We start from the raw sequence: 14,591 nt of genomic DNA, 5'->3' as shown, positions 1-14,591 counted from the left end.
GAATCAGATAACACTATTTAAAGGTAGTATACACATAAAATATCTGCTACCATCTTATCAAATTAATTGCTTATAATTAGATACTCTGTCCATCACTATTTCTTCTATACTATTGTGTTCTGCAGTTATCAGTTTATCAGTTAAGCAGTTAACTGTATTCATACCTTAAACATACAGCAACTGAAATAAAGATGTACGTTGTCAATAAGTTGAACAATGTAAACAAACTTCCTCTTTGATATAATGTGCCAGAGTTCTGTTCAGTGCTGTAAAAGAGCCTGAATTTCTTTCTGTTTATTTTTCATTTTTTCCTGATCAGCTTTGAAGTAAGAGAGTAATATGTACTTTCTATAACTGACACATGTTGAATATATTGCAGAGCTTTCTGTATGCTGTTTCTATAATAGCTGGCAAACAAAATGTGGTTGTACCAATAGAGGACAGCAAAGTTCACAAACAGGAAAATAAAATGAACAACTCTCATGTTTGGCAGAGTTTATTACATTTTCTTGCAGTAACAGTAACAGTGACATGAAAAGGCGACAAAGAGAAATGAGAGAATCTTACTTATTCACTCTCTCACTGATCAGTATGTAGCCCAGAAAAGTATAATTAAGTGAAAGGGAAGAGGGTACAACCTGAGCAGACATGTTTTGATGCTGTTGGACTTGAATCTGGATCTTTTAGCCAAAAGGTAGGAACACTACTACAGCTCCATAAGAACCCAAAATAGACATATTAAAGCATTCTTTCTGTTTGATCCAATTCATTACGTTAAAAGATTTTGCATTCTGTTAAAGCTTTCCTTCATATTGGAATATGCTTGTGCATGACTAACATTCAGATGAGACAGAATACAGTTCTGGAATATTCTAAATTCAAACCATTAGTAAATTTCCTCATTATTTTACAGAAAATATGTAGATTTATATATAACAGAAATGCTATCTCAAAGATATCAGTGACCTTTTGGAATATGAGAAACACAGTTAATGTTTCAAGTCCAATATGATTTCTTCAGAACAGTAAGTGGACTCATTGCTAACTGTTTCTTTCTCTTCACAGATACTGACCATCCCACTAAGTTCTGCCACCACTTTGGTTCTCTTTCAACTCTCCAGCAACTGTAGTTGTTTTATTTTAGTCTCTTGCATTATTGAGAGCATGGATTCATCCTTTGTTTAAAGCAAAATCATATTAGAGTAGAACTAGTTGAAGAGGTTCGATTGTGTAGCCGTCAATCTTGATAGCTCTCATGGTTTTCAATAATATTTGGTAGTTCAGATTCTAATGTGGAAAGTGCTGTTACAAAGAAAATTCACAGAAATGTTATGATTCAAAATTTTCCTTCTGCCATTCCTATTTCAGTCATGTGTGAATTCAAACAAAATGTAAACAATGCTGTGCAGTTTTAGTAATATCTTTATATATTTGAGGGGAAAATGTGAGGTTGTGTAGATGAGCCAGACTTGAACATTTCAAATCAAAGGAATCATTATATTGAACTTTTATCTCAAAATGCTACTCAGTATGGTCTTTCTTCATTTGTAGCTCATTCTGACGCAGCTGGTATCTTTTAAATACACTTTGTCAAGAATTTGATGTTTAATCAGGTTTGATCTGACCACTAAGCAGAAGTAGTATTTATGTTCTGGCAAAATTATTTACAGAATTATTGATGGATATAGTGAGGATAGATATCTTTCCTCTTGCAGATTACATAGGAGCAGGAGTACAGCATACCATTTTACTATTTGAGCCTACTCCAATTTTCAGGAGAATGATGGCTAATCTGGTTGTGCTCTTGGCTCTATTTACCTGTCTGCATCACAAATCTTTTGACTCTATTGAGTTTATTTGAAATATACCTAACACAACCATGAGATGTGTGATCAGAAACAGGCTATTTGGGCCATTGAGTCTGCTTGGCCAGTCAAGGAGATCATGTTAACCTCAACTCCACTTTCCTGCCTTTTCTCTATATTACCATTGACTCTCTTACTGATTAAAAATCTGTCTATCTCAGCACTGAATACATTTAATAAATAAAATCTGTCAGCTTCAGTATTGAATATAGTTAATGACCCAGTCTCTAAAGCCCTCAAAGTGACAAAGAATTTTACAAATTCACTATGCTCTGAGAGAAGACATTCTACCTCATCTCTGTCCCAACTAAGTGTTCAGTGCTGTAAAAGAGTCTGATTTCTTTCTGTTTATTTTTCATTTTTTCCTGATCAGCTTTGAAGTAAGATAGTAATACATACTTTCTATAACTGACACATGTTGAATATATTGCAGAGCTTTCTGTGTGCTGTTTCCATAATGAAATGTGGTTGTACCAATAGTGGACAGCAAAGTTCACAAACAGGAAAATAAAATGAACAACTCTCATGTTTGGCAGAGTTTATTACATTTTCTTGCAGTAACAGTAACAGTGACATTAAAACGTGATAAAGAGAAATGAGAGAATTTTACTTGTTTAGTCTCTCACTGAACAGTATGTGAGATTAAGCTCCTTGTTCCTACACTCTCCCAAAAGGGGGAAACAACTTCTGCACATCAGGCTTTCTGACATTTATACTCCATTCCCTTTTAATTAAAGATCAAAATGCTTTTAGAGTTCCCAATACCTGTTGAATTTAGACACTAGCTTTTTGTGATGTATACACAAGGACATGTAAATCCCTCTGCACTGTAGCTTTCTGCTGTCTCTTCATTTAAATAATATTCAGCTTCTCTCTTCCTGCCAAAGTGCATAACCTCACATTTTCCCACATTATGTTCCACCTGCCAAGTTTTTGCACCCTCACTTAATCTGTCCATATCCCTCTGCACACTCTTCATATCCACCTTCCTTCCCACATAATTTTGTGTAATCCACAAACTTGACTTAATACATTCACTTCCCAAGTCCACTGCTATGTAAATATAGTAAATAATTGTGGCCTTGGCACTGATCCCTGTGGCACTCCACTAGTTACAGTTGCCATCCTGAACCTGCACTCCTTACTCTCACTCTCTCTTCTATTAGTTAGCCAATCCTCTACCATATAAATATACTACACCAACACCATGGGCACATAAATAGCTCATGGAAATCCATATATATTTCTTTGACTGGCTCCCTTTATCTATCCTTTCCAGCACTTGGTGTTTTTATTTTATATAATGGAATATTACACGATATTACAAAAAGAATTCAATATTAAAGTAAGGAGGTTATGCTTCAGTTTTACAGGGAATTACTTAGATCACATCTTGAATACTGGGTGTAGTTTCGGTCTCCTTATTTAAGGAAGAATATAAATGGATGGAGGCGGATCAGAACAGGATTATTAGATTGATACTTAGAATGAGGTTATCTCATAAGGAGATTTTGTACAATCGGAACCTGGTTCCACTAGAGTTTTGAAGAATAAGGGTTAACGTTCTTGAAGTGTATAAGACGCTGAACGGGCTTCACAAGGATGAGTTCAGAACTAGAGGACGCTGTTCAAAAATTAGAGGTTGCCCTTTCAGTAGAGACATGAGGATTTATTTTCAGTCAGCAGGTTGTGCGACTATTGAACTCAGAAGGTTGTGGAGGCAGGTCTGTTGAATATTTTAAAAGCAGAGATGGATGGATTCTTGTTGGCAAGGAAATCAAAAGTTATTAGGTTAGATAGAAATGTAGAGTTCAAAATACAACCACGATCTTATTGACTTGTGGAGCAGGCTCAAATGGCTTTTGCTCCTAATTCGTATGTTCATATTTGTATTCATAAACTGTACTCACAATTTCTCATCTCTATCCAAACTGATTTTATGATTTGATTTTTTGAATTAAAGGGCACCTCTCAGTACTGAAATAAAACCACCCTTGTTTAACAAAGCTAACCCATCACCTGTTTTTAGCTTTCTATCATACTGATACATCAACATTAATCTGCAACATTAAGATCCCAGCTTTGGTCAAATTTCAACCATGTCTCTGGAATGTCTAACAGGTCATATAATATTTTATCTGTGCTCACAATTCATCCCTTTTGTTGTAACTGGTACAAATAATGCCTTAAACAGTTTTAAACAATCTCTGGCCTTTTCTACTGATGATCTCTTAGGAATAGATGTTCTCTCTTCCTGTCACAACTGAGTAATTATAACCCAATTTGTTGCCTTGCTGTATTATTTTGTTGTTTATTGTTACTACATCACCAGCAGTCAGTTAGCTCGGTTGGCTGGATAGCTGGTTTGTGATAAAGAGAGAAGTTAACAGGCTTCTGCTTCTCAACCTCTCCACTCACCCGAGGTATGGTAACCCTCAGATTAAACAACTACTATGGCATAGTAAGACAATGGCAATGTCACATTTATCTTTTCTAATTCTATCTCCCTTTCACTAAATCCATCCCCCACCATTTAGTTCAAAGCCCTATCTGCGGCCCTGGTTGTACAACTTGCCACAACATTGGTCCCATCACCATTCAGCTATAGATTGTTCCTACAGTACATCTCCCAATTTCCCCAGTATTGATGCTGGTGCCTCAACAAACAATTCCCCCAGAACAATCTTTAAGTCACACATTCATCTCCCTTACCCTATTTACATTGTTAATCAATGTTTTATATTCTTAGCTCAGTGTGAAACTTGAAAGGGCTCAGAAAAGATTTACAAGGCTGTTGCCAGGGTTGGAGGGTTTGAGCTATAGGGAGAGGTTGAATAGGCTAGAGTTGTTTTCCCTGGAGCGTCAGAGGCTCAGAGGTGACCTTATAGAGGTTTATAAAATCACAAGGGGCATGGATAGAGTAAATAGACAAAGTATTTTCCCTGGGGTCGGGGAGTCCAGAACTAGAGGGCATAGGTTTAGGGTGAGAGGGGAAAGATATGAAAGAGACCCAAGGGGCAACTTTTTCATTCAGAGGGTGGTGCGTGTGTGGAATGGACTGCCAGAGGAAGTGGTGGAGGCTGGTACAATTGCAACATTGATGGGTATATGAATAGGAACGGTTTGGAGGGATATGGGCCGGGTGCTGGCAGGTGGGACTAGATTGGGTTGGGATATCTGGTCGGCATGGACGGGTTGGACCAAAGGGTCTGTTTCTATGCTGTACATCTCTATGACTCTATGACTCTATGTACTCGTGACTTTGAGTCTCTCCTTAAATTCCATTTTTAAATACAGCCTGGCTGTTTTTACAAGCATGCAGACCAAACAGACTTAATCCGACTCTGTGCTATGTTATCTGACCTTGTGGAAGGGAACAGTGGCAACTGGATGCAGTAGCCCTGTGCTTCAGAGCAGGAATTCCAGGACTCCATCTGTAATCAATGTCCTGTAGTCCCAGTCAGAAAAGATGTACATGGATGAAATTGAGGATGGCTATGAGCTCCTGCCTTATTGACAAGCCACTTGCAATTTTCAGAGCAATATTCCTCCTTTCCTAGTTTCATGAAGTTCCTTGCTGAGGTAATGATCCACTAATACGCTGCATCATCAGTTAACTCACCAAACTGCCATTAATTACCTGACAGTGTGTGGGAGGAACATAGCCAAGGCTATTCTTGTATTGACTGAAGGTCTTGAAAGTGCACTTTTTGCCACTGCCTTTGGATAGTAATTTTGGGCCAATATTCTCCTTGCAATTGCAATACCCCAACTGAAGCTCATGTTGAAATCAGAATCAACCACAGCAAAGCAGCGAACTTTACTCACAATATGGCTGCATTATTCAGTTTCCTCTGAACTATTAGTTCTCTTGAGAAGGACTCAGGCATGAAGCATAGTTTTGAATGACTAGATGGTCACTACTACCACATGCTAGGAAACTGCATTGTACACAATTCAGTATCTTCATGAGATGGGCAAAGTTAAAAAAAACGGAAAAGACAATTGTTGCAAACTACCTTAAAGTTACCTCATAAAATCTGGAGCACGAGTGATCATGTACTCAAAGTCAGCGAATGAAAGCTTTCCGTCACCATCTAGGTCTCCTTCCTCCATGATTTTGTGGCACACCAATTGAACTTCTTCATGTGACAATTCATCATCACCTGTAAGCTTACCAAGCATCACCTCCAGGTCTGACTGGCAAATGAAGTTATCATTGTTGAAGTCTACATAAAATAAGACCCAGATACAGCAATACTATATCCTGAAGTTCTGCAGGGCTATAATTTGATCTGTGTATTTTTTGTTAGTAATTTGAAAGGTTTGCTATTTTTTAAATTTAAAAGCCAAGGTTTTAATAACATAACACTGCCAAGGTTGAAACAAGCAGGAGAGGAGAGTAATGAAATTAAATACCAGTTCAGTAACAGATAGTTCTCCTATAACACATGTTTCTTAGTGATTTGTGAATTGCCCACCATTTTTTAAATGAAGCCAACTCCTGTTCACTGTTACACGATTCTCACCCCTGGCACCACGTGTCGTGATGCGCAGAGGTCTGGACTCTGCTTCAGGATTATGTGACCAGTCGGCTCGTGTGCTTTCTCGTGAAGGGGTTTGTGAAAGGCATTGTGACAGCTTTGTGATGGTGCATTTGGAAAAGCATTGTGAAAATGTCTCTGCAGCCTGAGAACAAGAAACTGGGAGCAATCTGTTAATTTGAAAACTTTAAGAATTGAGACAAGAGTGAAATTGCACTGGAATTGACTAACAGTAAAAGGATAGTTTTGAGGAGCAGTTTGAAACTTGGCTTTATTGTTTATAACAAGAGATTTTTTCTTTCTTTTCATTAAAAAAATATGTTTAGATGTTAAAGAATGTCTGCAAACTCATATTAATCTGTTTCAGTGGCTAATCACCATGGTAACCAACTACAAATACATACCAGTACAGGGGCTTGGACATGGTCAGCCAGCTGCTCAGGGTGGTCAGAGTCAGGAAACTCTGCACATAGTGAGTGAGACAGAGAAAGGTGGGTGGCACTCTGTTACGGCTGGTGCATGTGTGGAGATGTTCTGAGTAGATGAGTAGGCTCTGCGGAAGAGATTCAGGGTTAGTCAGGGTCAGACATTAGTGAGGATGAGAATGAATGGGGAAGATGTTGCAGGAAATGGTGGTATAGTAGCAGAGACAGAGTTAGTGTGAGGTATCAATGAGAAGATGGTGACACTTTCACTGGCAGAGTGGATCAGGTCATTGATCTTCTTCCTACGTTCTGTGCATTCCTTCAGATGGTTGAGACTGTACAGATCTAGATGCTAACCCTGGTCCGGGTTGATGTGGTTCCAATAGAATGGCGTTCTCTGTTGGCCTGGGAGAAAAGGACATTCTACCTTTGCATCTCCCCATCCCCATTATCAGCATCTCCATGTTCCTGCCCACAAAGAGAGGCACCAATTTTCCATTGTCTGTCACGTCCAGGGCCATTGTCAGGAACCATGCAGGGCAGCTTCGGACTGACAGCTCTTGTCTGGGTGCACAATACCTTTTTAAAAATGTTGCTGCACCATGAATGTTGGTCAATTCTGGGTTATCCAGGAAGTGGTGAGTTGTTTTGGAAATGGCATATGGTATGGTGGTGCTAAAATGTGTGAGAGGGACATCAAAGTGTGAGGTAGTGAATAAATCAGGCCAGTTTTGTAAAATAAGGTGATAGGTGTCCCCAAGCCATGTGAAACCCTTTGGAAAACCTGACAGAATTGATACTTAGTGAAAGGAATTAAGATTCAGCTCTTGATCTGTCAAGGCAGGTTTCATTCTGGGAATTGACTAGCGCAGTGTTACCATTGGATGGGGTCAGAAGATTGGCTGTTATGTAATGCAGCCAGCAGGTATAGATGCCAATCAAGAGTAATCAGTTGAAGATTCTGATAAATTGCACTGTACAGTAGCATACAACAGGTTAGTTAAAACAGGTCAAAATTTACTTAGACCGTGCTATTGTTTATGTTAGGCTAGCTACTATTTTTGTTTTGATTTTTACTGGTATTTTTGATGGTTTGCCCCAACCCTGATTTTACAATAGGCCCCATTATTTCTATTGCACGATTTTCTATAACATAGCATCATACAAGAACACTGTTATAGGAGAACTACCTGTATATAAAAACTTGTAAAAGTTTTATTCCACTTTCAGATCCTGCAATAAGCAGAAGATACTATGGTGAGTGATAAAAATTGAAGATGCAGAGATGAGGAAGCCTGAATGAATTCTGGCAGATCTGTAATTTTCAATCATTCTTATTGTAATAAAGATACCCTCTAGAAGGCAAAACCTTTTTTTATTTTTTTATGTAGGCTTTATTTCATTTCCCATGCAACTGTATAACTTGATTTTGATATCAGATAGCCAACAACAGTTATCAATAAACCCTTTTCACTGTAATTTATACATGTGACAATAAAGAATATTCTTGCTTTCAATTAATAAGAAAGGTCCAAACTTCATTTAATTTATAAATGATTTCTATCCATTCTGTTACAAAAATTTGAACACTTACCGTATACTTTAAATGCATAATATGCCTTTAAATGTTGAGGTGTCAGATCACTTAAGATAGAGAACATATTTAGAAAGTCATTAAATGACATGTTATCCTGCTTATCCTCAGAAAATACTTGAAGAAGCTTTTGGTGAAAGGGATTTTCCTGGAAAAAGAAAGAATTTTGATGCTCAAGCAGAAGTAGAAATATACCTAGGATAAATCCATGTGCTAAAAAATATGAAATAGTAAATTTCTTCTTGTGTTTCTGTGATTTTAACTGGAAATTTCCCTGAGATCACAGACAAATGTTGAATCAGGCTGGGGCTAAGATGATTTTCCCTTATCAATAGTCAAATAGCCTTGTGACTCTTAGGTCTCACACATAAAAATGATCATTTAACTATGCTGGCAGAAAACAGCTAATTCCCATTGATCATAGCTATCTTCAGAATGGAAATACAACAATGATCCTGTTAAATAACAAGGATCTTTGAGAAAATATGTAAAACATTTGCCTAAGACTTTCCTAGTCTGATGTTAGCGTCTGTCAGTTTCTGCTCAAGTTCAATGCTTGAGCTCCTAACCCTTGAGTTAAAATCATGACGCTAATCATGTCATTGAACAGAAATGTCCCCATTTTCCTCCTGCCTGGATTGGTAGCTTCCATCTTGCCAGACTGCCAGCAATTATGATAGAACCACATCTGAAATGCAGTGTAAGCCCATGTACAATGTCTAAGCAGAAGTCGGTACTGCAGATACTGGAGATTACAGTCAAGATTAGAGTGGGGCTGGAAAAGTACAGCAGGTCAGGCAACATCTGAGGAGCAGGAAATTTCCTGATGAAGGGCTTTTGCCCAAAACATCGATTTTTCCTGCTCCTCTCGGATGCTGCCTGACCTGCTGTGCATTTCCAGCACCGCTTTAATCAAGATACATGTACACTATCTGGCTACATAGTCACCTCATTTGGACTAAATTGGACAAATTTGAAATTAGAGCAACATCATCAAAGTATCAAATGTCTCAATCAGGACAGACAAAGGTTATTGTCATTCAATCTCTCACTAGTACCTTTAGCTCTGGCATCTCGCTAATGAGTTCCAGAGGTAGCTTGATATCTGCAATATCATTGAAGTAACGTGGTACAATCTCTGGTGCCAAGGCATGATATCTGTGATATAACCTGAAAGGAAACAGAAACCAAAACAAAACTGTAATCAGTACCAACACCAAAACGAATCATTTTCTGCAGACTAACACTGATAAATAATGAGAAACAAAGAGACTAGCTCTTAAGCCTATAATATATCAAATTCAAAGCTATATGCTTCAAAGAATGCAAGATAAGTTTCAAAAGGATTATTTTGGACACAACAATCGAACAATTGGTGAGGTGGTGACCAAGTGGTATTATCGCTGGGCTGATAATCCTGAGCCCCATGTAATGTTCTGGGGATCTGCATTTGAATCCTGTCATAGCAGATGGTGGATTTGAATTCAATATTAAAACAAATCTGGAATTAGGACTCTAAAAATGACCAGGAATCCATTGTCGGGAGAAACCCATCAGGTTCATTAATATCCTTTAGGGAAGGAAACTGCCATCCTTCCCTAAATGTGACTCCAGACCCACAGCAATGTGGTTGACTCTTAATTGCTCTCTAAGCAATTAGGGATGGGCAATAAATGCTGGCCTAGCTAAAGATACTCTCATAAAATTTCAGGGGGAAAGCATATATCTTCCTAAGTTCATTAAAGCCAACTCAAGACAGATTTTTATAAACTATGAACCAAGATGAAGTTTAGGACACCCGGGAGAAAGTACAAGAGAAAACAGGCTAAATCAGGCCATGATCAGCTGTTGCTAAGCTTGTGTTTAACAGGTAGAAGATTATAAGAGGAAGAAAAGGATAGCAAAAGAAAATGGGTGGAATCTTTAAGAGGTCTGAGTGATGTCAGATATCGGGATGTGAGACAGAATTGGGCAACCAATGCAGCGAGATCCATTATGACATCTTTTCTGCTTTTCACAAGTGGCGTGGGAAGATTGTCACTCAGCAGCAGCGCGTTGACAGTTCACACTCCTTATTAGTTGTTGAATGTCTTGTTAATGCCACAACTCACCTGATTAATTTTCAGCCTCCTGTCTGAGCCAACTCATCAAAAAACTAAATGTTGCAAAAACTCAACAAGGAAACCAGAGCTTTTTTTTTAGATTAGATTACTTACAGTGTGGAAACAGGCCCTTCGGCCCAACAAGTCCACACTGACCCGCCAAAGCGCACCCACCCAGACCCATTCCCCTACATTTACCCCTGCACCTAACACTACGGGCAATTTAGCATGGCCAATTCACCTGACCTGCACATTTTTGGAGTGTGGGAGGAAACCGGAGCACCCGGAGGAAACCCACGCAGACACGGGGAGAATGTGCAAACTCCACACAGTCGGTCGCCTGAGGCGGGAATTGAACCCGGGTCTCTGGCGCAGTGAGGCAGCAGTGCTAACCACTATCCCACCGTGCCGCCCACCGTGCCAGCTTGTACCTGGCAGATTCAGATCGCCACTTCCTGTGAACCACCTCCATGTTGGTCACCACCCGACAACACCTCAGGGCACAATCCACAGGCATCAGCCAAATGCACTCCTCCTCCATGAATGTTTACATCCACCATCATATTACATCTACTATACATGAGCAGTGCACACAGGGCCGTGCTGGGGGCCAAACTAGCAATTTGCATTGAAAGGCTGTAGTGGGGAAACTGCCCACAGGGAGGGGCACCCAGCTGGCAAACTGAATGAGGCTGCACCGCCGGGCTGTCCACTTGAATTCACAGCACCCAATCACTTAGCGCCTCCCTACAAGTTCACAGCATCCCTGCCCTTGCCATGCCAAATACCCCAGTCATAGAAGCAGGCAGTTTGCCTTGTTAGTAAGCAATCCTCAGTGTAAGAGGTAAATATCTTGCTGTAGGGTGGTATGCTACATCAATCTCACACCTGCTCCATTGTGCAGGAATCAAACATGCGCGATGCGAACAAAATGCCTGTGATCACACTCGGAGTGGGCAGGGTAAGTGGCCCAGTGTATGAGTGAGGGAGCTCTGCCAACAACTGCAAGCAGGGTTTTAAAAGGGAACAACTGAGGTCTCAGGCCTGTGAAAGGTGTCGTACATGGGTAAAGGGGCTGCTTACTCCCTGGCCACCCTGCAGTATAGTCACTTTTAGGAGTGGCCAGCCACTGCTGGACAAATCTCTCACAGCGAAACCTTTGCAGAAAGACAGAGCCAGACATTAGGGATGTTTTCAGCCAGGACAGTCAAAGATGCCAGTAGCAGCCAATGCTATGTGTTTACATTGATGTCCATACAACAGAGGATGTAGTAAGCTGTCTGCACAGAGCTTCATCTTTCATAGCTGTGTGCCTATGAGCTGCTGCCAGCTGCTGTGGAAACACATTGAGCCCGTACTCAAAGAGACTCACTAGGCCTCTCTGAGCTCCCTGTTCCACTGAGGTAGGGAATGCCTGCCAAAGGGTGGAACATGTTGGCCCTGTCGGTGCAGGGGGTGCACCTGGGGGGCACTTGTTTCCAAATGGTCCGATATTCTTGCCAGAGGTAACTTGAATTGAATTGAATAGAGTTGAATTTATTGTCACATGTACCGAGGCACAGTGAAAAGCTTTGTCTTGCGAGCAATACAGGCAGATCACATAATTAAGTAGTGTAGATAAGTAAATAATAGGCAAACAGTGGCAAAAACAAAAACACAGGTACAGGCAAATGTTAAGAGTTTGTGAGTCCATTCAGTATTCTAACAACAGTGGGGTAGAAAACATTTTGAAACTGGCTGGTGCGTGTGACCCACCTTGTCTTGAATTTCCCAGCATTGGGTGGGGCGGGAGTGGTCTGCCTGGGTGCAGATGAAGGGCATGGCTACCTCTGCAATGTCATGTCATGGGGGCAAAATGCCAAAGGCCTTGTGTGTGGGCACCACTTCAAACTGGGTGCCCCCGACTCCCTGTGAGGATAGGGCACCTGACCTGGAGTCAAGGCTTTCTGTACCCCTGTTACTATAATGTCAGTCCTGAAGACCAATGTCAGGGAGAGCCGAGTGCAGGATTGTGTGCCTGTCCAGCAGACCCTGAGGATGTTGGACATGGCTCTCCATAGAGACAGCCAAGTGGTCATATGACTCACTGAACTGCATCAGTTTTGGGGCAATGAGGGTGATAGCCCTGTGCCATGTACCTGACGGCTGTGCCTGTACCTCCCTGTCCATATGGACCAAGTCCCTGATTACTGACACCACAGGGTGCTGTCTTGCCTGGGGCTACCCTGAGTGCCAGCTGCCTGGGCCATTCCCTCCTCTGCCCCCTGCAGGGTGGTGCTCACCCGAATGTGCTCCCATATTCTATAAAGCTAATAGTCTCACTGAGATGTCAGTATCTGTGCTGCTAGGTGCCACATGGGGCCGATACTCTCTTTAAGGACTTGGTCCTCTCACCCTCATGGGATAGGAGGGCAGTCGGCTGCTTCTCTGCAGACAGCATCAGCAAGTTAAAGAAAGCTGCAAGTTAAAGAGAAAAAAAAGGCATTGTGACCAGTGATTAAAAGTGGTGTTCAATAATTGACACTTACTACATAGTTAAGGGGAGACTGGCAGTGGTATGCAGATTGGTATTATCCAGCTGGCATGTCATGGGTGTCTCAGCATCCCCACAAAAGCAGTCTCAATCTTCTCCTAGAGGGTGTGGATAAGGATGTTGAGCACAAACCAGACTTGCTCTGTCCTGTTACGGGTTCTCTTCTCCCATAATGAGAGAAATGAGTGAGATGACAATGGGTGGCATAGCTGTTGGCAAGGGTTCATCATTGGGGAAAGGTGGTGAGGTGTTCTAAAGAACTGAGGAGACAGCACAGAGGCCATGCAAGGCTAATGGTGTTGGAGACAGAGGGGGAAGATCAGATCATAGAGTCATAGAGATGAACAACACAGATACGGACTCTTCAGTCCAACTCATCCGTGCTGACCAGGTTCCCAAAACTAATCTAGTCCCATTTGCCAGCACTTGGCACATACCCGTCTAAAACCTTCCTATTCATATACCCATCCAGATACCTTTTAAATGTTGTAATTGTACCAGCCTCCACCACATCCTCTGGCAGCTCATTCCATACACGTACCACCCTCTCTGTGTAAACGTTGTTCCTTAGGTACATTTTATATCTTTCCCCTCTCACCCTAAACCTATGCCGTCTAGTTCTGGACTCCCCGACCCCAGGGAAAAGACTTTGACTATTTACCCTATCCATGCCTCTCATGATTTTATAAACCTCTATAAGGTCATCCCTCAGCCTCTGTCACTTCATGGAAAACAGCCCCAGCCTATTCAGCGTCTCCCTGTAGCTCAAATCCTTCACCTCTGGCAATCCTTATAAATCTTTTCTGAACCCTTTCAAGTTTCGCAACATCCTTCCTTTAGCAGGGAGAACAAAATTGCACAATATTCCAAAAGTAGCCTAACAAATGTCCTGTACTGCAGCAACATGACCCCCCCAACTCCTATACTCAATGCACTGACCAACAAAGGAAAGCATAATGTGTTGCAGGTAACAGTGAGGATGATGAGACCTGGGTGGGTGATTGACACAGTGGTAGAGATAGATTGAGAGTGAGTGGCACTTACTCTGGCCGAATGGAAAAGACAATAGACAACATGTGCAGGAGTAGGCCATTCTGCCCTTCGAGCCAGCACCACCATTCAATATGATCATGGCTGATCATCCTTAATCAGTATCCTGTTCCTGCCTTATCTCCATAACCCTTGATTCCACTATCCTTGAGAGCTCTATCCAACTCTTTCTTAAATGAATCCAGAGACTGGGACTCCACTGCCTTCTGGGGCAGAGCATTCCACACAGCCACCACTCTCTGGGTGAAGAAGTTTCTCCCCATCTCTGTCCTAAATGGTCTACCCCGTATTTTTAAGCTGTGTCCTCTGTTTCGGCACTCACCCCGCAGCGGAAACATGTTGCCTGCCGCCAGAGTGTCCAATCCTTTGATCATCTTATATGTCTCAACCAGATCCCCTCTCAGTCTTCTAAACTCAAGGGTACACAAGCCCAGTCGCTCCAGTCTTTCAGTGTAAGGTAATCCCGCCAATCCAGGAA

At 41.3% G+C, this 14,591-nt stretch overlaps 1 protein-coding gene across 4 annotated transcripts in view; it reads right to left on the bottom strand.

The window, feature by feature from the left end:
* Window positions 1–275: 275 nt before the first annotated feature.
* Window positions 276–14,591, bottom strand: part of LOC122548457 (calcium and integrin-binding family member 2-like) — a 51,378-nt gene continuing 37,062 nt past the window's right edge. Inside the window, exons 1-5 of one of the 4 annotated variants that reach the window (XM_043687175.1) lie at window positions 12,853–12,908; window positions 9,487–9,598; window positions 8,429–8,576; window positions 5,896–6,094; window positions 276–1,302 (exon numbers count right to left, since the gene is read on the bottom strand). In XM_043687175.1, the coding sequence (XP_043543110.1) occupies window positions 1,281–1,302; window positions 5,896–6,094; window positions 8,429–8,576; window positions 9,487–9,598; window positions 12,853–12,887 (516 nt within the window). In that variant the 5' untranslated portion in view covers window positions 12,888–12,908 and the 3' untranslated portion in view covers window positions 276–1,280. Of the gene's footprint in view, window positions 1,303–5,895; window positions 6,095–8,428; window positions 8,577–9,486; window positions 9,599–12,852; window positions 12,909–14,591 lie in introns of those variants that run through there. The other 3 variants (XM_043687158.1, XM_043687166.1, XM_043687181.1) reach the window with 3 other exon arrangements.

The sequence above is a fragment of the Chiloscyllium plagiosum genome, chromosome 1, assembly GCF_004010195.1.
Source record: "Chiloscyllium plagiosum isolate BGI_BamShark_2017 chromosome 1, ASM401019v2, whole genome shotgun sequence".
Lineage (NCBI taxonomy): Eukaryota > Metazoa > Chordata > Chondrichthyes > Orectolobiformes > Hemiscylliidae > Chiloscyllium > Chiloscyllium plagiosum.
This window is presented reverse-complemented; position numbering and strand designations above follow the sequence as displayed.